General features: G+C 57.0%; 1 protein-coding gene across 8 annotated transcripts in view; it reads left to right on the top strand.

Moving 5' to 3' along the window:
* Positions 1-2,282: 2,282 nt before the first annotated feature.
* The window catches only part of GRM4 (glutamate metabotropic receptor 4), a 152,488-nt gene continuing 132,971 nt past the window's right edge, over positions 2,283-21,799 (top strand). For 5 of the 8 annotated variants that reach the window (XM_086706620.1, XM_086706621.1, XM_086706619.1 and 2 more), the window contains exons 1-2: positions 2,378-2,488; positions 13,390-14,287. In XM_086706620.1, coding sequence (XP_086562746.1) covers positions 13,769-14,287 — 519 coding nt within the window. In that variant the 5' untranslated portion in view covers positions 2,378-2,488; positions 13,390-13,768. Of the gene's footprint in view, positions 2,489-3,852; positions 3,983-13,389; positions 14,288-21,799 lie in introns of all 8 variants that reach the window. The other 3 variants (XM_086706616.1, XM_086706618.1, XM_086706624.1) reach the window with 3 other exon arrangements.

Here is a 21,799-nt window from a genome sequence, read left to right as displayed (position 1 = left end):
TTGTTCTATGGGTAGGAAGCTGAGGGACCCTGGCCAGGAGGACCCAGGCAGGCTGTTCTCAGGGACGAGGCCTCCCCAGGAGTGACTTGACTGTCCTGCACGCCCAGAGGAACGCACACTCTTGTGGCCTTCGCTTAAGTCTCTGTAAAATGCGCCGTGCTGAGGTGTGGGTGGCCACGGGCTGCACTCCTCAAGGGCAGGATGGTGTGCAGTCATTCGTGTATTCCCAGGGCTGGGAATGGAACAGGATCTTGGCCAGTGCTGGTTGTGTTAAAAAAAAAAAAAAAAAAAAAAAAGAAAGAAAGAAAGAAAGAAAAAAAGGCATGAATGAATGCATGATCCAGGCCCTTCCATCAGAGGCTTCAGTCTGACTGGGTAAATGAGACATGTATTTGGGGCCATTACATATGTCAGCAAAGGGAGTTCAGGCTTTGCCAACATTTATTCATTCACCAAACATTCACTGAGCTCACAGGCATCGTGCCAGGCACCGGATGAGCCATGGTGAACCAGTTGTGGTTCTGGCCTGGCATAGTCTGGGATACTGGAGGAGGGGGTGCCCGAGTGGGTCTCTGGGAAGGGGCAGGGGTGTTGGATAAGGGGCTTGGAGGGAGAAGGGGCAGACCAGTAGGGGGGAGGGTCATTCCTGCTATCCCCAGACATTCCTTTGACCCATAAGGGTGCTGTCTGCGGAAATTAGGGGTCGGGTGGTAAGAGGGGTGGTGGGTCCCCCCTGACCTAGGCACTTTTGAGCACCGGGTGGCACTCTGCAAATCAGCCAGGAGGACTGAGGTACTGATGGGGAGGAAGGCCACTGCGAGCCACTCTCCCCCCAGCTCCCTGACACTGTGCAGCACACCCTCCCCGGGACAAGGACAGTCACACGTCACAGCTCTAATTGAAGCCGCTTCTGCAGTCTGGGACGAGATGCTCTTGTAATCCTAAGAGGGCTGAATGGCTCCCTCCCTCTCTTCTTCCTCAGTCTGCCTCTAAGGCCAGACCTCCCCCACGAGTTTTTTCAAGCCCTCCCCCCCCCCACCCCGAAGGAGGAGAGCTGGGGCTCCAGCCTCTCCCCCGGGTTAAGGGATTCCCTCCTGGGCTTGTGTTAGCCTGCCCGCCTGGCCACCTGTTACACTTTGCAAACCAGTGCTGGAGAGAGAGGAGCAGGCTGTGGGCCATGGGCTGGGGGTTCCCCTAGCCTGGCGGGGTTCTGGGGCCTCAGCGGAAAGGGGCCTCCCTGACAGGCTGTGAGATTGGGGGCAAGTGCAATTGCCTCACTGAGCCTCAGTTTCCCCCCGCGTGGTATGCTCGAACCAGGAGCGGTGGGGCGTGCAAATGAACATGCCACATGGGGGCACACGCCACGTGCATGCGGATGTGTGAGAAGAGGCCCTGCGGGTGGGGGTTCTAGTGACGCACGGGGGTGGGGAGGAGCGCAACCCCTTCGCATCGCAGTGCTTTGCTGTACTTCTCAGGGTGTGTGTCGGAGGCTGTGTCGCCTGCCCCTCGACCTTTGGAGTCAGGAGGGCCCCGCCCGCCACGTCCTGGGGTGGCTGAGCTGACACCCGCAGGGTGGGGGGGAGGGGGCAAGGAAGGGGGCTTCCGGGAGAGGGCGCCGGTGGGGCGTGGTGGGAGCGGGGAAAGACCGCGGGGCGGGTGTGGCGGGGTGGAGGGGCCCTTGGAGAGCTCCGGCCTTCCCGCGGCGAAGGTGCGGGGTCGGAGGTGGGCTCCCAGGTGCTCTCTCTTTAAAAGGCCGGCGGAAGCGCCGCGCTCTTGGCCCGCACTTGCAGCGCAAACTTGCCGGGCTGGGCTCGCGCCTTCTCGAGTGCGGCAGCGGCGGTGGGCGCGGGGGCTGAGCGGCTGCGGTCCCCTCGCCCCCTCGTGCTCCCGGGCGCTCCCGCCCCCTCCCGCAGCCTCCCCTCTCAGCGTCTTCCTCGCTCCCCCTGTCTCTCGCTCGCTCTCCAGCGCGCTCTCTCGCTCGCTCTCATTTTTTCCTGCTGCTGCTGCTGCTGCTGCTGCTGCTGCTGCTGCCGCTGCCGCGGCGCCGCTAGGCGCCCGCATCTCGGCCGGCTGCGCTCGCCAGTCGGCTCCCGCTCCACTCCTTTCCCCTCCCGGAGCCCCCGGCTGCACCCCGCTCCCCGGAGCCGCCTCGCCCGCTCCCTTCGGCTCGGACGCCGGGCTCCGCGGAGCCGGAGCAGGGCTGGCCGCCGCTCCCTAGCTCGCTCGCTCGCTCGCTCTCGCCGGAGCGGCAGCAGAACGCCGCGCGCTTGGAGGCGGCTCCGGCCGGGCAGCCGCCAGCTCATCCCCGCCGCGTCCGGGACTCCGGGCGGCTCCGCGCCCGGCTCGGTCCGCAGCGTCAGCGCCGTCCGCCGCGGCCCCGGCTCTGGGCAGCGCGAGCAGCAAGCCGCCGCCGCCGCCTCTCTGCGCCCCCGGGGCAGGCGGGAGCGCAACCGACCCCTCGCCGCGGCTCAGACCTCGCCCGCGCGCGGTGAGTTGTGGCCCGCGGGAAACCGGCAGAGGGGACCGTGCCCTCCGGCCTCTGGGGCGCGGGCTGCGGCGGGGACATCGGGGCTCGGGGAGGTGGCCTCTGACGAGCTCCCGCGCTCAGGGCTGCCCGGAGGAGGGCCGGGGGATCTGAGCCCTCAGGGCTAGAGGGCGCGGGACCGAGGCTGGAGGGTCTCCCCGAAGGCCCCCGAGGGAGGGAACGGGGCAGCGGCTTTTTTGCGGGCCTGGGGGAAAGTGTCTCCATGTAGGGGTGTTCTGTCAGGTTCTACCGGATGGGGGGGGTCGTGCCAGCTCTCAGGTGGGGGCGGCGGCATTAGCGCGCCCCCTCTGCGGAGGGGCAGGGCAGGCGGGGGCGCGGGGCGTTATTTGCACCTCTTCCCCGCCGTCTCCCGGCGGGAGGGCAGCGCCAGCCTCGCGCGCCTCGGCTCCTTTCCCGTGCACCGCGTCCCGCTCCCCTGGCCGCCCCGGCGCCACCTTCGCCACCGGCCGAGTCCCCGCTCGCTCGCGGCCGCGGCGGGTTGGGACGGCGCTCCAGGGTCTGGGGTCTCCCCGTGGCCCCGGGACCTCAGGGTCAGGTTCTCCTCGGATACTCCCCACCGACCCTCTCCAAGACCCCGGTGAACCCCCGGCGGGGGCGGGTGGCCAGGCCCCGTGTGTGTGTGTGTGTGTGTGTGTGTGTGTGTGTGTGTGTGTGTTGGGGGGGGTCCCCTCCCGGGTCGGGCTTCCCCGGCGCCCAGGAACTGGAAGCGCCCCCTCCCCGCGCGGGGGCGGGGCTGGGAGGTGGAGGCCCGGACTGAGAGTGGCGCCCCCGCACAGGGGCGGTCTGAGGCTGTTTGTGCTGAAATGGGGCGGCGGTAGCGGCGGCAGGGAGTCCTGAGGCCCGAACGTACGAGCGCCCCCTGCCCCCAGGCCACGAGTGACACCCCTGCCTTCAGACTTAAGGTCCTTTTTAGAGGAGGCTCCTTGCCTCTTTACCCCCTCTCAGCGCCATCCCTGCCCATGGGTGCGGGTAAAGCTGCTTTGCGGGACTGGGCTGGGCTTGCCTAGTGGGGGGTCCGAATCCACGTGTCTGTTAGAGCCGTGGTTAGTCTTTCTGACCTTTGTCATCTGTCAGAAAGCTCTCCGTGATGGCGGGGTGGGGGGGGTGAGAGTACTGTGTGTGTGTTCCCATCGTAGTCCCCTATTCTGGGGTGACAGTGGGGGCTCAGGGCAGGCAGGGCGGCCAGTGTTCTAAGTCTCCATACTGGACACCCCCTTTCCACAGCCTGGTCCTCAGCCTCACATCCCTGGGGCCAGCTCATGGTGGAAATGAAGGATGTTCTAATTCCCATCTCCCCACTCCCCCAGGACGTGTGCTGGGTCTGCCCCACTGTCCCCCCTGAGATCCATGTGGAAAGCTGGGCCGCAGGCTCTGGGTCTGCGTCCTGAGCGCCCCAGAGGCCTCAGGGCCTGGGTGGGAGAGAAGTTCAACGAAGAGGTGAGGATCCCCGGGAGGTCTTTCCTGGTGACCTTTCCTGAGGTAGCAGAGAGAATTCCTACAGAAGCTCCTGGGTGTGGTCACCTTTCCTGGGCAGGCTCTGGGGGCCAGTGGTGAGGGCCCCTGAAGAGGTCCTGTCTGCAGGGGAGAGTGGGGGTCAGAGCCCTGGTCTCCCTCCCTGGTGCCCCCAGAGGACCACTTCTGGGAGGGCCTCTCTAAGCCTTGAGTCAGAGTCCTGTCCTTGGCATGGAGTGGGGGGCTCTTGGTCTGGGTTGGTGCCCCCAAGCCTCTGCTTAGCCTTGGATGGGCATGCCTGCCCACAAATGAATTAAGTGACCACTGTTTTCACCTTCCTCCAACTTTTTGTCTTTTAGCCATAAACTTTCCCCCACCTGTCAACACCTTCAACCTCTCAGAGACAAAAAGACCAGAAAGTTATAACCCTCTGAGATGTAGTCACCGCCAAGGGCTACCCCTCCCTGAGACATTTGCATTTAAGAGAGGCCCAGAGAGGGAGTTGGCGGTGCTTAATCCCAAAGAATGCTCTACTGGTGGTGATTCTCCGGAGAGAGATGTCTGGGATGGCAGGGGGGGGGGGCACGCAGCATGGCTTCGAGAACAGGTCCCGAGCAGGCTGAGGGGGAGGAGGGGAGGCGGGAGCACGTCAGGAGTCGAGCTGCTTTCTCGGCCTCAGTGGCCTAGCGTAGGCCGCTCCTGTCTTCCTCCCTTATCCCTCCTCCCCCACCCTGCGTCTGGGCGGCTTCATTCTGTTGGAGGCGTGACGTCCCCAGGAGGAGCGCCTCGCACAGCGGCAGGCAGGCATCCTGAGGTAGGTGAGAACACAGGGAGCCAGCGAGCGAGCGAGCGAGTGAGCGAGCGAGCGTGCTGGCGGGCAGGGTTGGGGATGGGCCCAGGCCAGAAAATCTCTGAAGGGTCCCCAGCCCAGCTTCCAGGATGCTTGGCCACACCCGAACCCACCGTGCTGCAGGGGGACAGCTGGCAGGAAAGGATGGGACCAGGACCCACGGGTTTCTGAGCTTTATAATTACAGCCGTTAGACGCATCCTCTCCCCTAGACGAGTGTGGAGCCGGCAGCCCCTAATTACCACCCACCCCACGACATCTGCCCACCCTGCTGTCCTCCCCTGCTCGGCCGAGAACCTAACTTTGCGGTGGGCAGGCCCCGCTGGCAGCCTGGGCAGATGGGCCCGCTGGCTGCTGGCTGGAAGGTTATCTCACTTCTGCAGAGTGGAAGCTGCCTTTGCTGCCCGGGGAAGGTGTGTGTGGGGGGGGGGGGGCGGGGGGAGCTGGCATCTGGACTCTGGCTCTGCTCGCTGGGGCTGGCATAAGAGCCCACCTGAGGGAGGAGGAGGCCGAGGGGCTTCCCTTGGTGGGCAGCCGGCCTGGAGCCAAGGACGCCAGTGTTCTGTTGCTCCCACCCAGCCTGGTGCCGGCTCCTGGGGAGAGCAAGAAGGGCTTGTTTTCGTGTCAACTGTGCCCTAGTTAGCAGGGGACTATCAAAAATTAATTTAGAGATTTCACTGCCTTTGGCCCTTGCAGAGTGCAGGCTGCCTTTTCCCTGGCTCTTGGGAACTCTGTTTCTTTCTTGGCTGTGCACTGTCTCCGGCCTCCGTCCATCCTCTCTGCCCTGCCTCTCTCCCAGTGTCCCCCCTGCTGCCTCTGGGCCCAACCGGAGGCTTGTTACTGTGCATTCTAGACAAGCTTCCTTCCTTCTCCCCACCCCCCCCCCCATCTCCCCACCCCCGCCAGTCCTCGAGTCAAGCTCCTGGACTTCTGACTTCTGCCTCAGGTCCTCCCTGCTCCCCCGCCCCCGCCCCAGCCTGCTTCTGAGAGGGAGGGGTATCAGCAGAACTGGCTCCGAAAAGACGGGCCTACCCCACAGCCCTGCCCACCCCGCCTCCTAGCCTGGAGGCCTGAGAGAGCCTCTACCGTCCTGTCCGTGTTTCTCTTGGCTCCTTGGAAAAACGAGCACCACAAGGATAGTAAAAATCACCCCCTAAATTAAAGCTGATGACTCCCGTCGAAATGTTTTATTATTAACCTCACCGTTTAGCAATCTCGTGGCAGCAGTGAGGCATAAATATATGTGTACACACGTATATTAAATAAATTGGGGAACGCGGTGCATAATGACATTATCTGGACCCCATTCAATTAAGGTAGATATTATCTGCGGTAATTGGGAAATGCCAGCCCATAATGACAACCCATGCCATTCTGGGCTGAGCCACGCTGACGAGCTGGCTGTGGAGTCTGGTTAGGCCTCCCTGTTCTGGAGAAAGCACTGGCTGCCCATTGGCTGTGTTGCTGGGAGTCCTGGGAGAACTCAGGCAGCTGCTGGTCCCAGGCTGGGCCACCCGAATGGGGACCAGGAGGTTGGGTCCTGTGCTGTCCCCTAAGCTTAGCCCTCTCGCCCCTCTGCTTCTTGGGGAGACAGAAACTAACCCCCGGACCTGTTTTCTGGTTAGGGCTGTGACTTCTAGTAAAAACACTGTCATTGCTACAGGGTGAGTTTTAGATTTTGAATCTAGAAATAAAGACTGGGGAGTTGACTTGGTTTCTTGTTTCTAGTGAGTGATTACTTCGCGGGTGTCACTGCCCCTTCTCTGTGCCCGGCCTCAGTGTGGCCTAGGGATGGAAGTCTCGCCCACAGCCGTGGTTCATGGCTGTGCAAGACGGTAGGGTTTGGGCTTTGACTTGCTAAGCCAATGGGACCCAGCCTTCCAGGGCAATGCTGGAGTGGGGTGGGGGGGAGCTCTGATTTAAGGAGGGGGGACAGGAAGAAGGAGGAGAGAGGAAGAAACCGCATTAGCCATGAAACCCACAATAGCAACAGCTGCAAACAAAGACACTTGCCCACTTGGATTGTGCCAGAAGCCTGGGGAGGGTGGTGGCAGGTGGCGGTGGGGCAAGTTGGGGCAGGAAGGAGAGGCCGGGGGTGCTGCATGGAAGTGGGATCTGGTGGGTGGAGGAGATTTGGACTCTGGTTCTGGGAGAGGGGGAAGGTCAGGGTTGGGCATTTCCTGGGCTGAACCGGTGGGACGAAGGTCTGATGAGATAGCCTGGTTTTGCCCTCCAAATGATGTGAGCTGCTGTGGCCTTAGCAGGCGGCTGCCTTTTGAGCCTCAGGTTTCTCTTGTCATGAATCCTTGCCTATCACTGGGCTCACAGCCCTTCCGTGGGCCCCCATTTCTCCATCCCCATGGGTTTTGCTTGATCTTATATTCAGTGCCCTCTCTGACCTCCTCTCCTACCTCTGCCCCTTCCCATTGCCGTCCAGGTAAGCTGGCTTCCTTGCAGTTCCTTGAACAATGAGTGCTAAACACAGGTTCAGGGCCTTTGCACTCTTTGCCTGGGGCAATTTTCTCCTGGAAATGGCTGACACCTTTACTGTTTTTGAGTTTCTGCTCGTGTGCCACCTTCTCAGAGAAGCCTTCCTTGACTCTCTTTTTCTGAAAAAGCCCCTGGGTCTTAACCTCCCCCCTTACCTGTCTTAGTTTTCTTCACAACCCCTTGATTCCCTGAAGTGCCACACATTTTTGTAGTAGTACGTGTATTGTCTTTCCTGTGCCACCGCCCCCCACGCCCCGTGGGATGTTGGCTCCCCAGGGCAGGTGCTGGTGTCTGTCACTCCCAGGAGTTTCCCCAGAGCCCAGAGCAGGTGCTCAGCACCTGAGTAGGTGCTCAGCACATATCTGAACGTGATGTTGAATAACTGAGGGGTCATGGCACAACAGATTGTATTCTATGCCTGACCACACAAGGGGGTTGTAAGAATTCAGTGCAAGGTCTGAGTCCTACTCTGCGTCCACTGCAGCCCCTCTACCCTGGGCTGCCTGCTGGCTCTGGGCAGGGACCCGGCTGTGTCTTGTTGTTTATTGAGAATTTCCTGTGTTCTGAGCCTTGGGCTAGGCACAGGGTATACAGAGATGAGGGTGGTCGTCCATGCAGGCCCTTAAAATCTTCCAGGCTCACCATTGCCAAATAGCAACAGAGAGAGAGAGAGGTGTTAATGTGGAAGAAGGAAGAAACAGGAACTTGGCTAATCAGGGCAGGCTTCCTGGAGGAGGAAGGGTCTCAGTTGATACCTGAAGGGTGAGAGTCACAGGGAGGGAATCATAGAGTGGGGGAAGCATGGGCAATGGATTTGAAGTTTTCTCCTCCTTAGTTTCTGTCGGCATTAAGCTAAGGAAATGCTTCCTCTTCCGTCCTGTCTTCCTTCCTTTTCTTCTTACCTTCCACATATATTTCTCCACTGTCTCCAGTCACTTCTGAATCTGGCCCTTGCTATTTTGGTGGAACAGGGAAGGGATGGCCTGTGGAGTGAGATCTGGGGTTTCTGTACTTGGGAGGGTTCCTGATGCAGGCTGGTGGGCTGGAGCTGCTGGGGGACATGGAAGGAAGGGGGCAGGGGGCCCAGACGCCCACTGTGCCCTCTTCCTTGTTCTTAGACCGCGGCCTGGCTCAGGGAGTATCTAGGAGAAGAGCTGCTGTTTCTATTAATATTGAAATTGATGACCCACCCGGGAGAGGGGGTGGGAAGAGCCCAGAATCATTCACTCCCATCACATCATTCATTCACTTTCCCAAACTTCCACTGTGCCAGGCTGGGGTGCAGAGATGTCAAGACGAGTACAACACGATCCCCTCCAGTTGTGGTCCCTGTGGGGAGAGGGTTGGGCTGCGGGGGTTTGAGGGAGCTCATTGACCATCCACCTTTCCCCACAGACTGGGAGTCACACGGGCGGATATCAAACCACGGGGCCTGTTGCTGGTGCAATTGGGGGGGTGGGGGAAGGGGGTTGCAGCTTCCTATTACCTGCTCCTTGGGTCTAAGCCTTGTCCATATGGGAGGAGACCATCCAGCAAAGCACACCTCTGTGTGGCCAGTGCGGGGGCCCAAGGGGGATAGGAGAGAGGTGGCCGCAGAGGTGGCCTGCCGTCCGGCGTCTCGGGTCCTCATGGGCTCCTGTGGGCACGGGGTGGTACAGGAAGGAGCAGGGAGGCCTCCGGTTCCCCCTCACCTTTTCCGGCCGGGGACCGGAGCTGCCAGACCCTTCGGTGGAAATGTGAGATACTTACTCATCCATTCCCAATGCCCCAGCTTTTCTGATCACCTGGGCTGGGCTGGGCCCCGCTGAGGCAAAGGTGAATAGAGATGAAAAAACGTGCTGGAGGGACCATGGAAAGGCCGAGGGGAAGGGGCTGCCAGCAGCTCTAGAGGCATGGCTCAGAGGAAGGCAGAGGACAGGGGGCCTGGGTCTCCCGGCTGAGCCTGGAGGGGTGAAGAGCCACAGCTTGAGGGTCCCCTCAAAGGCCGAAAGCAGGAATGGGTCGCTCTGGAGGTGTCCCCCCCCCCTCCTCCAAGCAAAGTGCAGGATCAGTCCCTCTGACTCTGCCCTTTACTTTGGTGTTTGGGAGAATTCTATTTCCTTAGTTTTGGGAGAATAAAAAGCAGCTTCGTGAAAAGTAAATCAGAGTAAATCACGGTGCGTCTCTTTGGATCTGGTCATTGTTCCGTGGTTTGTGGTTCTTCCTGGCTCAGGCCCTGGTTGTGGGAGGAAGGATTTAGGTTAGACGTGAGGAAGCATGGGGTCCTGCTTGTTAGGACTTGGAAGGGGTCACTGAGGCAGGTTGGTGGAGTTTCTCCCTGCAGGCCCGCAGATAGCAGAGAGGCCCTCAGATGGTGGGGTGGCTGGGTTGGGGGGGGGGGAGGGTCCACTGCAGCCACTCCCCGGCTCTCCTCACATCCCCTTTCCCTGAAGAGAATGTTCCGAAAAATGCGGTTGGCCAGTGAACTGTTGTGTGCGGAGATGACCGCGTGTTCTTCCCTCCACTCCTCATCCCTCCCTGCCTGCCTGGGGCCAGAGATCTGGCAGGGGGCAGAGGGGAAGGGAATACAGGGGTTGGCAGAGAGAGGTGGGGAAGGATAGAATAAGAGGCCCCGCTGGGAGTGGGTGGGCACACTGGCATAGACCTTCCGCCTTCTTGGTGACTTCATTTGGGGAGTGATAGATCCCCTCCCCCCAAAATGTCCGAGGTATGAGCTTTCCTGGCTCTTTTAGAATTCGGGGTGTGGTCTGAGGACTCCAAGCCTCCCCTGATGTGGCCCCCCTTCCCCAAGATGGAGCCGCCCTGTGGGGTATGGAAGGACGCCTCGCTCCCCCTCCTGCCCTACCCCCAGCCTCTCTCTTGGTGGCTCCTTTCACCCTCAGAGTATTTTTACTTTTCCCTTGTTCCTGTTACAGGATCAAAGGAAGGAGGGGAGGCTAAAAGAGGCGGTGGTTTGCCCAGCTCTTTGGAAATGTTCAGAAAAGGCAGACCTGGCAGGGCTGAGGGGTGGAGAGGGGCCCACTAGGCAGGGGCTGGGCCCAGTGCTGGTGGAGGGAAGCCGGAGGGCAGTCTGGCCAGCCTGGGACAGGGCCTGGGGCCTTGGGGTCTTGATTCTAACCCTGCAAGTATTTGTTTTTCTCCTCGCTGAGGGCTTCTTCCTCCATGCAGCCTCTGCCCTTCCCCATCGTGTATGTGTGTCTGTCTGTGGTTTCCGGTATGTTTGTGTGTGTGTGTGTATGTGTGTGTGTGTGTACACGTGCCTGTCTATGCACATCACTCAGTCTGAAGGGGCTGGGGCTTCAAGGAGAAGCCAGTGTTGAGCCCTCACGAAGAATCTGAAAGCCTGAGCAGGGCCTGACCATCAGAAGCTGCCGTTCATTGGTTTCCCAGCCTGAATCTGCCCTGCTGCGGCCTCGGCACACAGCCTGTCACGATGCCAAAAATCCTTCCACTTCGAATTCAGGCAAACCAAGCCTGAACTTGTAGGCTGTGGGACTGGGCAGGGCCCGAGAGCCCCTCTGGGCCGGCGTGGTGGGGGTTGGGGGCAGGGGCCTGCGTGGCGCTGTGTGCCTGGGCCGTGGGCCACTGTCTGAGGTTCGGAGCCTCGGCTTCCTCGTCTGTGTGGTGGGGATAGGAATACCGCCCAGCTCCCGGAGGCGTGAGCGTCACCTGGGAAAACATAAGCGAGGCCCTTAGTGTAGCGCCTGGCACTTGGCAGTATGATGTCATTTGAAGTTATCGCTCCGTGGGCATCAGAGCACTTGGACAGGACGGTGTTTCATCGTGTGGGCTGTCCCACCCAGGGGATGGATGCAGGCCCGGAGGTGACTCCTTCTCATCATTGTCACAACTGAGAATGGCCTGCAGGGGCAGTATGGCCACTAGACTGCATCGTACTCCAAGCCTTCCATTTTATTTTATTTTATTAAAAAAAAATTTTTTTTTTTACACTTATTTTTTGAGAGACAGAGAGACACAGAGCACAAGTTGGGGAGGGGCAGAGAGAGAAGGAGCCACAGAATCCGAAGCAGGCTCCAGGCTCCAGGCTGTCAGCACAGAGCCTGACGTGGGGCTCGAGCTCACAAACCGTGAGATCATGACCTGGGCCAAAGTCGGATGCTTAACGACTGAGCCACCCAGGTGCCCCAAGCCTTCCATTTTAGAGATTTTGAAATTGAGAACCTCTAGGGGATGGCAGGACTGTGGGTGCTCTTGAAGCCTTCTCCAGTTTCTCTTTTCTGAATTGCCCAGTCCTGGCATCAGCAGCCAGTACCCACATGGCCCTCCAGGAAAGCGAGCTGTTAAACTCACCCACATGAAGGTGTAGGTGAGGATGACAGGTCCGTTCAGGTGTAGCCGTCCCCTCCCCGCATTTTAACAGCTTTCACTCTTAAGCCTTCCTCCGAGCACTTACCCCCAGTGTTCAGTCACTGGATCCTAGCTTCATGGGTGAGGGTGGTTATTTGGAAGACTTCTTGCAGGCTTCCCCAGGTCTCCCAGTATGACTGGTGCTGGCTTTGAGTCCTGACCCATCTTGCTGTGTGACTTTGGGAGAGTTATGTGATGCCTCCGGGCTATCGGTTCACCTGCAGAGTGAGAATTAATAGTTGTGTTCTTGGCCTCTGAGGAGCTAATGGGTGAGGGGACATTTTGATGAGGGGTCAGGTGTGAAATGAGGATCCAGAGGGCGCTTGCCAGAGAAGCCCAGGAATTGAGGCTGGACCCTTGGGTGCTGTACCCTCTCCGCTCCTCTCCTTTCCCCAGAACCAGAACAGTCAGTAATTCCTGTGTGGGGGGAACTACAAGCGGGGGACGGGTGGCTCCGAGACCCCGCCTGGCCTTGATGCAGGGACCACATCGCTAGGAAAACCTGATCCGAACACAAGCCCTTCTTCCAAATGGCTAGGGAAACTGAGGCGTAGAAGTGGCTTGCTAGTCTTCATCTGACAAACCCCTTGGGGCCGGGGGGCCTTAGAGTGAGGCCCCCGGCCAATACCTGACTCAGCTTCTAGCTCTTCTCCCTGTGGCCTTCTCAGTTGAGGGGAGGGAGGTTGCTGGCTTTGAGAGGGAGGCTGGGGCCAAGGAAGGAACCCCAGGGGAAATTAGCCCAAATTAGCAGCGAGAATGAGGAAGAGCTGGTGTTGTCTCTTCTACCCTTGCAGATAAATATTTAATCACAACAACAATAATAATGACAATGATCATGATAATGTGCAGTAGCTCAGGCCGTAACCTGAGCCCCACTCTCAGAGGGAGGAAGTGGGGGAGAGAGAAGGAGCAGCAGAGAAATGGGAGAGATAAAGACCAACAGAAAGAGGGTGGGGGAGGGAGGCCAAGCACATGACAAGGCTTGCCTCTTAAACTGGGAGCCCCTGGGGTTGCCCTCAGCCTGGGGTGGCAATGTGAAATTGGCATTGTTCGAGGAGGAGAATCCGGGAACCAACAGCCCCACCTTCTCCCTGGCCTTCAGAGTTAGCAGCTCTCAGCCTGATTTCTTCTGCAGGGGGCCTTACTGGCTTTCCTGGTCTCTCTCCGAGTCCCCAAGGAGCCTGAGTGTCTCTGGTTCCAGAGCTGGCAGCTGGGAAGCTGGGCTCTACACAGTGTTTCACTTCTCGCTACCTGTGTGACTTGGGCAAAATGCTCTCTTGCTCTGGGCCTCAGTTTCCTCATCTCTAAAATGGGGTTGGGCCCTGCAAAACTGGTTTCTTGCTACTCCTTCATGTGGGTGAGCAAGACCTCTCTTCCGCCCAAGCCAGTTCCAGGCTGTTCCGGGGAATTGCGCTCTCTGATGCCTAGGTTTCTGATGGCAGTGGGTACAGGCCTTAAGAAGTCTTCAAACATGACCTAATTTCTGCCTCGGGCTCTCCCACTTGAACCAAAGTTGAGCAGCAGCTCCAAGAGCCAAGTCCAGAGTTGTGGAGCCTGTGGTGATAACCTCCAGTGTCTCCTTCTCTCAAACTCCTGGTGAGCGATCAGAATAGCTAATGTCTTCTTTGGGCTTCTGTTTGATTCTCTCTCTCTCTCTCTCTCTCTCTCTCTCTCTCCCTTCTAAGGTTGATAGGAGGAGAGCATTGGAGCTGTTTTCTCCTTGATGCCAAGATACATCAAGCTAGGAGCACTCTCCTGTTTTCACATTCATCCATCAAGAACAGGCCTGCAGGACGTGGGGACCAAGACTGGAGCTCTGCTGCTCCCTGGCTACTCCCTGTCGCCCATGGGCATGGCCTGTGTCGGCAACTGAGCACTGCCTGAGTGGCGAGGAGCACCAGCATGGGTTACCCTGTTGGCCGTCCTTGGCCACCCTGCTGCTGAAGCTGCCCCAGAGAGACTTGTGGGGGCTGCCCTGCCCATGCTCACCCAGGCTGCGGGGCTAGGGGCCTGCCAAGGCTAGGAGTGGGGCCCGCCATTCATGGGTCTCTAGGGATTTCCGAGATGCCTGGGAAGACAGGCTGGGGCTGGTGGTGGGCCCGGCTGCCTCTTTGCCTGCTCCTTAGCCTTTATGGCCCCTGGATGCCTTCCTCCCTGGGGAAGCCCAAGGGCCACCCCCACATGAATTCCATCCGCATAGATGGGGACATCACACTGGGAGGCCTGTTCCCTGTGCACGGCCGGGGCTCAGAGGGCAAGGCTTGTGGAGAACTTAAGAAGGAAAAGGGCATCCACCGACTGGAGGCCATGCTCTTTGCCCTGGATCGCATCAACAATGACCCGGACCTGCTGCCCAACATCACGCTGGGCGCCCGCATTCTGGACACCTGCTCGAGGGACACCCATGCCCTCGAGCAGTCGCTGACCTTTGTGCAGGCGCTCATCGAGAAGGATGGCACGGAGGTCCGCTGTGGCAGTGGCGGCCCACCCATCATCACCAAACCTGAACGTGTGGTGGGTGTCATCGGTGCTTCAGGGAGCTCGGTCTCCATCATGGTGGCCAACATCCTCCGTCTCTTCAAGGTTAGTGCCTGGCTGGTTGGCCCCAGATGTGTGTTTGTACCAACAGCCCCAGCCCTCCACACCCAGGGTGCCAGGCCTGGCCAGCTTCTTTCTCCTGTTCCTTCCTGGACTCTGGGGAAGAGAGTATGTTTCCCAGGGAGCAATATATGAGAATTTGGGGGCAGTCCTATGGTTAAAGCCTAGGCTCAGCAGAGTGGAGGTGTCAGGGAGGGACCCAGTGCTGTGGTGCTGACCATGGTGCTGAAACAGCACACGCGGCCTGATCAACTGCACTCCTCAGTGGGGAATGCTGAACCAAGAGGGGAAAAGGAAGTGCTGAACAACAGAAGGGAGGAGGAGCTAGGAGGACAGATATATGTATATATAAAGACAGACAGATGGATACATGGAAATATAGGTAGATAGAAAGGTAAAGAGAGTAAAAGAGAGAGAGAGAGATAGATAGAATCGAAATACAAATGTTGGAGATTGCCAGGGAGAAAAAGCAAGACTTTTGTTTTGACGTTGTTTTCAAATAATTGCAATTCCCAAGAAAGATATGTTTTTCTTCTAGTAGCTGAGAGAGCCCTGTGTGGCCCTCCTACTCCACCCCAAGATTATGGTTAGAAAATGTGTCTTGATATTTTGGATGGGGCATTGGGCTACGGAACCCATAGAGAATGGATGAGGACAGGGAAAGGGCCTGGAAGGAGCAGGCAGTCTCTGTTTCTGTTGCCCTTGGCCCCGAACTAGGCTTCCCTTGCTCATTTCCTTCCACCTGCCCTTCTTCCTTGCACACCTTTCTCCCTTTCCTTCTGGAATCCTTCCCTGCCCCCTCCTTGCTACCTCCCTTCCTCTCTTCCTGGGGCAAGAGCTGCTGATTTGCAATTCAATTGGAGCCAAGTGCTTCGCTAAGCTGCTAAAACAACTGAAAGCTACCGGGTAGAGAGAAAAACATTACAAGCATTTTACCAATAATTATGAGCCGCTCTGCTCTCGGAGCCTGCCTTGTTTGCTCTGTGTGTTTGTGTGTGCGTGTGCGACTGCGTGTGTGTGTGTGTGTGTGTGTGTGTGTGTGTGTGTGTGTAGGGGGGGGAGGAGGGAGAGAGAGAGGGAGGGAGAATATGAGGAAAGAGGAGGAAGGAAAGCCCAGAGGAAGCTGCTGGGTCCCTCCTTCACCCTGGTGTTAGGCTCTCAGCCTTTGGAGATGGCCCCTTCTCTCCTCAGAGTCTCCAGAGTTATGTGCAGTGGGCTGAGAGAGGCTGTCTGGGCCCATGCAGAGTGGGAAGTCTGAGGCTGAAGCTCTCTCACCTGGACCTTTTCTGGAGTCCATTTGCCCAGTCCCATGATGCATCCGTACTTGGGGGCATTTTGGGGAGCGTGGATAGAAGTGGGGGTGGATGGTGTGGAAGGTCACCATGTTGGGGATGGGGGTGGGGACGAGTGGTAAAGAAAGGAAGCTAGAGTTGTCCCGTCACAGTGTGGAGTGGGGGTTGGAACTTTGTGGGGCCATGTGCTGTGCTGTCTCACCTATAGGCCTTTCTGGAGTGTTGGTTTTACTTGGTGGTTTTATGAAACACTGTCTAGGAACACTATCTTAATTTTCCAACAAATGGATGCATTACGAAGAATGCAGAATTAAGATGAAGGAAACTTTGCAATAGACAATCTGAACAACCTCTGGGGGGCTGTGCTGCCTGAGGTCATTCCTGGTAGATGGTTTGGGAATAGGTAGCCTGGTCCAGCCTTCCCACCTTCCCTGTTTTGCATTGAGGAGTGGAGACCCAGAGCGGAGGAGGAAGCCGGGCTCAGCTGCTCAGGCCAGGGCCTGATGATGGTGATGGCTTGGGCTAGCTGAGTCATCACTTCAGCCTGCCTGCCCCAGGCCTGAGAGGTGAGGCTACTTTGGTCATCAGCAGAGGGGACAAGCCCCAGACTCCTTGTCAGTCTGTCTGGATGGGGCCTAGACCCCCAGCCTTGGAGAAGGCCAGACCACAGATGGGACTGCTGCAGTTTCCTTATTGGAGCTTTTTATTAAACACTTTTGGTGACTCTGGATGTTTTAATTTTTTTTTATGTTTATTTATTTTTGAGAGACAGAGACAGAGTGTGAGTGGCGGAGGGGCAGAGAGAGAGGGAGACACAGAATCAGAAGCAGGCTTCAGGCTCTGAGCTGTCAGCACAGACCCTAACACAGGGTTCGAACCCACGATCCATGAGATCATGATCTGAACTGAAGTCGGATGCTCAACCGACCAAGCCATCCAGGCGCCCCTACTCTGGATGTTTTAGAAAACAGCCTGATGGGGCCCTGGGGGCTATGACCTCGGTGAGTGCCTCCCTGCCGTCTCCCAGGGGCAAGCCAGTGCCCACTTTATAGGGAGGTAGAGAGGATCAAAGGAGTGGAGAGGTGTCACGTGACACAGGGTAAAGGCTCCAAGAATGGTGAGCATGTTCTTGGAAACATGGATATTTTGAGATGAGGCATCCAGTGACCCCACATGGGAATGCGCTGTGACCTCTGTGCTTACCCCTCTTTGGTTGGAGAAAAGTCTCTGGTGGGGTGAGGGTGCCTGGGCCAAAGTGCATCACCAGCCAGGGGCTCACAAGTGTTTCATTTTCCCTGCCCATCTGGTCACCTGTGAACATGGCCCAGGCCTCAGTTTTATCTGTGCTTCCTCCAATTACAGAGAGATGAATGGGTTGGGGCAGAGGGTCAGGAGTCTCCCTGGCTGCTCAGAAAGAGAGACGGGACAGGGGCGGGGGTAGAGACCTGGGAGGAGAGAAGGAATGGGGGACAGAAGGGACACGCTGGAAAAGGAAGGGAGGGGGAGGGCACGGAGATGGGGACCGAGCCAGAAGAAGTCAGTCATCTGTGGTCTGCATTCCCTGGGTTCCTTTTAACAGCGTTAATGTTCCAGGCTGGCGACAAGAGGGCTCCTCAATAATTAAACTGATAGAAATGAGAGGCTGGGTGAGAAACTTAGAAACCATTTACAGAGGCAAAGGGAGCAGAGGCCCCAGGCTGGCGAGCATGAGGGAGGGGCACCCAGGCAGGGACAGCAGCTGTGTCAGGTGTCTATTTCAAAGGGCACCACTGCAGCCCTGCTCTGCCAAGGCCAATAAGTGGGGCCTGCTGGGAGCTTCCACCAGAGTCTGTGATTATAGCTCCCCTTCCTCCAAGAGGTGAATTTCCTGTGCACAGTTCAGAGAGGAGCTCTGGGCTTGGGGACACTAGAGGTGATTTCCTGCCTGGCGAAAAGCTAATGGGGTGCAGTCGGGGCCAGGGGGTGAGCAAACCTCCCAGCTACTGGAGCTGGAAGGGCCAACTCCCCTTCGTATAGAGGTGGAATCTGACCCCTGTTAAGTGACAGGGCGGAGCTAGAAGGCAGGTCCCCAGCTCCCAGGCCTGACTCCTTCCAGATTGCTGTCCAAATAAACTGGGTTGGAAGTGAGACTCAGGCCTTTGTGGGGACCAGAAGCCCTGACTCTGAGTAGTCTTGGATCTGACTTGATAGCTTATATCCCTTACTTTCTGTCCCTTCATCCTCGTTTTGGCTCTCTTCCGGAGACAGGGAATACTGATAGGTGTAAAGCATACCTTTTGGAAGACATCCTAAAGCCTGAGGATGTGGCCTATGTAGTGCCATGTTGGGACAGCCCAGGTTTGGGTGCCAGTTAGGCCTGGGTTTGAATCTTCATGCCCCCAGAGTTCGCTCACCATATAGGGCATTTGCACCATAGGGTGAATAAGCCAATAAGATCTTTTCTTGAGAGCAGCCGTTGTTGGGGGGGAGAAGGAACATGTTAAGTGCCTTCAGAAGAAAGCAGTTTTCAAATCGCAGACTTGTGAGGGCTAGAAGGATCCAGAAGTCATTACACGGAGTCCCGCCCTCATTTGCAGCAGGCAAAAAAGCTGAGGCTTGAAGAAGGGGAGGCTAGCCAGTCCTTGCCATCTTGGCTAATTGTTTAGCTTGTTTGTGCCTCTGTGTATTTCCTCGCTTGTTAAATGGGGATGATAATGGTCTCCTAGGCCAGGTGAGAGAATTAGGAGTTAATGTCCAGGGAGGGCCTAGCACGGTGCCTGGCACACAGTCAGCCCACAGGAAATGTCATTGCACAGCTTGTGGCTGGACCTGAAACCAGCACGAGAGACTCCATTGATGTGGAAGAGGCTGGAGCGGGTGGGCAGTGACAGACGGTGACCTTTGAGGCCGATCCTGGAGAGGCCCCACCATCTGCTGGGCCTCTTGTGTCTTCCTGAAGACTGAGCAGCCAACTTAACTTTCAGATAACGAGCTTTGTTTCGCTGTCACAACAGTGGCATGTGGGAGGAAGAAGCTGGGCGGAGTGGAGGGAGGGCAGAAGGGGGAAGGCAGGAAAGGGGGTGAAGGGGACACTGGTGAGCAGGGGAGAGGGTGGAGGTGGGCAGGTGCCCCAGGTTCCTAAGAGAGACCGGGCCAGGGCCAGTGGTGAGGCATACTAGCCCTTCTGGGCACCCCCCCCACCCCCCCAGCCTGGCTGTGTGATGCTCTTGACCCACGTGGGGCTTTAAGTGCTGTAACGGTTTGTGGCTTGTTTCTGGAGAAAGCTGCCTGCTTGGGGCTTGGCTTGTCTAAGCTCCTCCGCGCCTGGCCCAGGACTCCTGGGGAGACTTTGTGGCTTAGATAACGCAAGATGTTCTGTTGAGGATATATGGCTTTGTGTCTTCAAAGTGTTTTCATTGCACAACTAGGAGGAGCTTTGGAGACAGTCCATCTACACCGCCCCCCTCCAACCCCCCCCCCCCCCCGCAGCGTGCCCTTCTCCCTTGAAGACCACTTCATCCTTCCAGCACCCAAGCCAAAAACCTGGCAACAGTTTTGACCACCCTTTTTCTACAAGGAAACCCTACAGGCTTTCCTTTCAGAATGTGTCCTCTGGGGCCTCCCACCTCTGGGGCCTCTCACCCAGACCATTGCAGAAACCTTCTCTTCTTCCCGCTGCTTCTTTTTTTTCCCCCCCTGCTTCTAAATGGGCCTACCACAGCCAGACTTCTGCTCAGTGGCCAGGGAGATCTTTCTAAAAGCCGAATTGAATCTACTCACCTCTGTTAAACCTTTTATTGCTTTTATTTATTTATTTATTTATTTTTTTAAATTTTTTTCAACGTTTATTTATTTTTGGGGGGACAGAGAGAGACAGAGCATGAACGGGGGAGGGGCAGAGAGAGAGGGAGACACAGAATCGGAAACAGGCTCCAGGCTCTGAGCCATCAGCCCAGAGCCCGACGCGGGGCTCGAACTCACGGACCGCGAGATCGTGACCTGGCTGAAGTCGGACGCTTAACCGACTGCACCACCCAGGCGCCCCCTTTTTATTGCTTTTAGATTAAAATGCAAACTTCCAAACCCTTGCCTGTCTCAGAAGCTCTGTGCTACTTGGTGCCCAACCACGTCTGTTGTCTCTCCTGGGTGCAATCCACACAGTCACTCTATTTTCCTTATGGTCCGTCATGACACTGTGTTCTTTTCCCCACCACAGGGCCTTTGCACCTGCGTTCCCCTCTGTATGGAATGTTCTCTCCTGACTCTATGAGGCTAGATCCTTCTCATTCAACCTTAAGCTTAAATGGACTCCCTCCCCTCTGCCTCTCCCCCCGCCCCAGTTATTCTATCTTGTTTCCTCATCTTTCCCTTTATGGCACTCATCACAGTTTGTACTCATGCCCATATTTGCTTGTTTTCCTTTTTGCCACTGGCTTCCCCCTCTAGACTAGGGGTTGGCAAACTATGGCCCACGAGCCAAATCTGGCTCACCACTTGTTTTTGTATGACCCATGAACTAAGACTGGTCTTGGTATTTAAGTGGTTGAAGAAAAAGAATCAAAAGAATAATATATCGCAACACAGGAAGATCACATGAAATTCAAATTTCAGTGCCCAGCGATGAAGTTTTGTGGGTATACATAAGACCTACATTTGTGTATTGTCTAGGGCTATTTTTAAAATTTTTATTTATTTATGTTTTTATTTTTTGAGCGGGGGCTGCGGTGCAAGTGAGCAAGGGGCAGAGAGAGAGAAAAATCCCATGAGGGGCAGAGAGAGAGAGAGAAGTGGGGCCCATCTGAAGTGGGGCTCGCATTCACAAACTGTGAGATCATGACCTGAGCTGAAATCAGATGCTTAACTGACTGAGCCACCCAGGTGCCCTACAGGGCTACTTTTTTTAAAAAAAGATTTCATTTTTTTTAATGTTTATTTCTTTTGGAGACAGAGAGACAGAGTGTGAGCTGGGGAAGGGGCAGAGAGAGGGAGACACAGAATCCGAAACAGGCTCCAGGCTCCGAGCTGTGAGCACAGAGCCCGATGTGGGGCTTGAACTCACGAACCGCGAGATCGTGACCTGAGCTGAAGTCGGATGCTTAACCGACTGAGCCGGCCAGGGGCCCCAAAAAGATTTTATTTTTTAAGTAATCTCTGTATCCAACATGGGGCTCGAACTCACAACACTGAGATCAAGAGCTGCACACTCTACCGACCCAGCCAGCCAGGTATAGGGCTACTCTTGAACTACCGCCTGGGGACTGAGCAGATGAGACCAGTTGACCCTCAGCAGCACCTGTAGGACCCCCGGCTGGTGCCAGGCCCGCAGTAGGCTCTCAGGAGTCTTGGCTGAATGGTGTCATGGAGAGTGAAGCGTCTGCTCCCCCATGTCCCCCCAAACTCTGTGATACCTGCAGGGATGCCATGGTCTGCACCACCCTGCAGACGCCCCTGGCCGTGGGGATGAGTGCAGCCCGGCCCATCGAGCCATTGGGTCAAACCAGTGCCGACCAGTGCCCATCACTCTGGTGAACTCCAGGACCACTTGGATCTGTTTCCACCCTCCCAAACACCTCCAGCGTCTCCCCGACTTACGGAATTGGAATTCCCTTCACCTACACCTTTTTCCCTGTTCGAGGGTAACCCCATGCACCATTTTAGGCTGTTATTAGAGATTTGTCCCAACAAAGCTTCCTCAATAGATATTTGGGGGTGAATGAGGGACCCTCCAGAAGAGGTGTCTGAGGTGGAATTATCACAACGTTTGCACGACACATATCCTGTGCCAGGTTTCGTCTTAACCCTCACGGCAGCCCGCGGTGGGCAGTTGTTATCCCCATTGTACAAGTGGGGAACTGAGGCACAGAGAAGCCAAGCAACTTGACCAAGGTCCCACAGCTAGCGTGGTGGAGCCAGCATGCAGACTGTGCGGCCCCGAATCTACCATTTTGCCACTCTGCCCTCCTAACTCTTGGCCATCCGATAGACTCGGGTTTGAGACCTGGCCTACTACTGCGTGGCTTTTCTGAGACTCAGTTGATCGTCTGCAGCGCGGACACGATGGCACTCACCCGGCAGAGGTGATAATGTGGGCAAAACCCTTCGCAGGTGCTTTGGGGATGCGGGTGTTACCGGAACAGTTTTGATATTGGTAGAACAGTTTTGATAGCGTTGGTGAGGGGCTAGGCGGCCGAAGGGGTGGGGAAGGAGGGGAAGAGGTGGGGGAAGT

The sequence above is a fragment of the Puma concolor genome, chromosome B2 (genome assembly GCF_028749965.1).
Source record: "Puma concolor isolate L17-30 chromosome B2, mPumCon1.1.hap2, whole genome shotgun sequence".
Lineage (NCBI taxonomy): Eukaryota > Metazoa > Chordata > Mammalia > Carnivora > Felidae > Puma > Puma concolor.
This window is presented reverse-complemented; position numbering and strand designations above follow the sequence as displayed.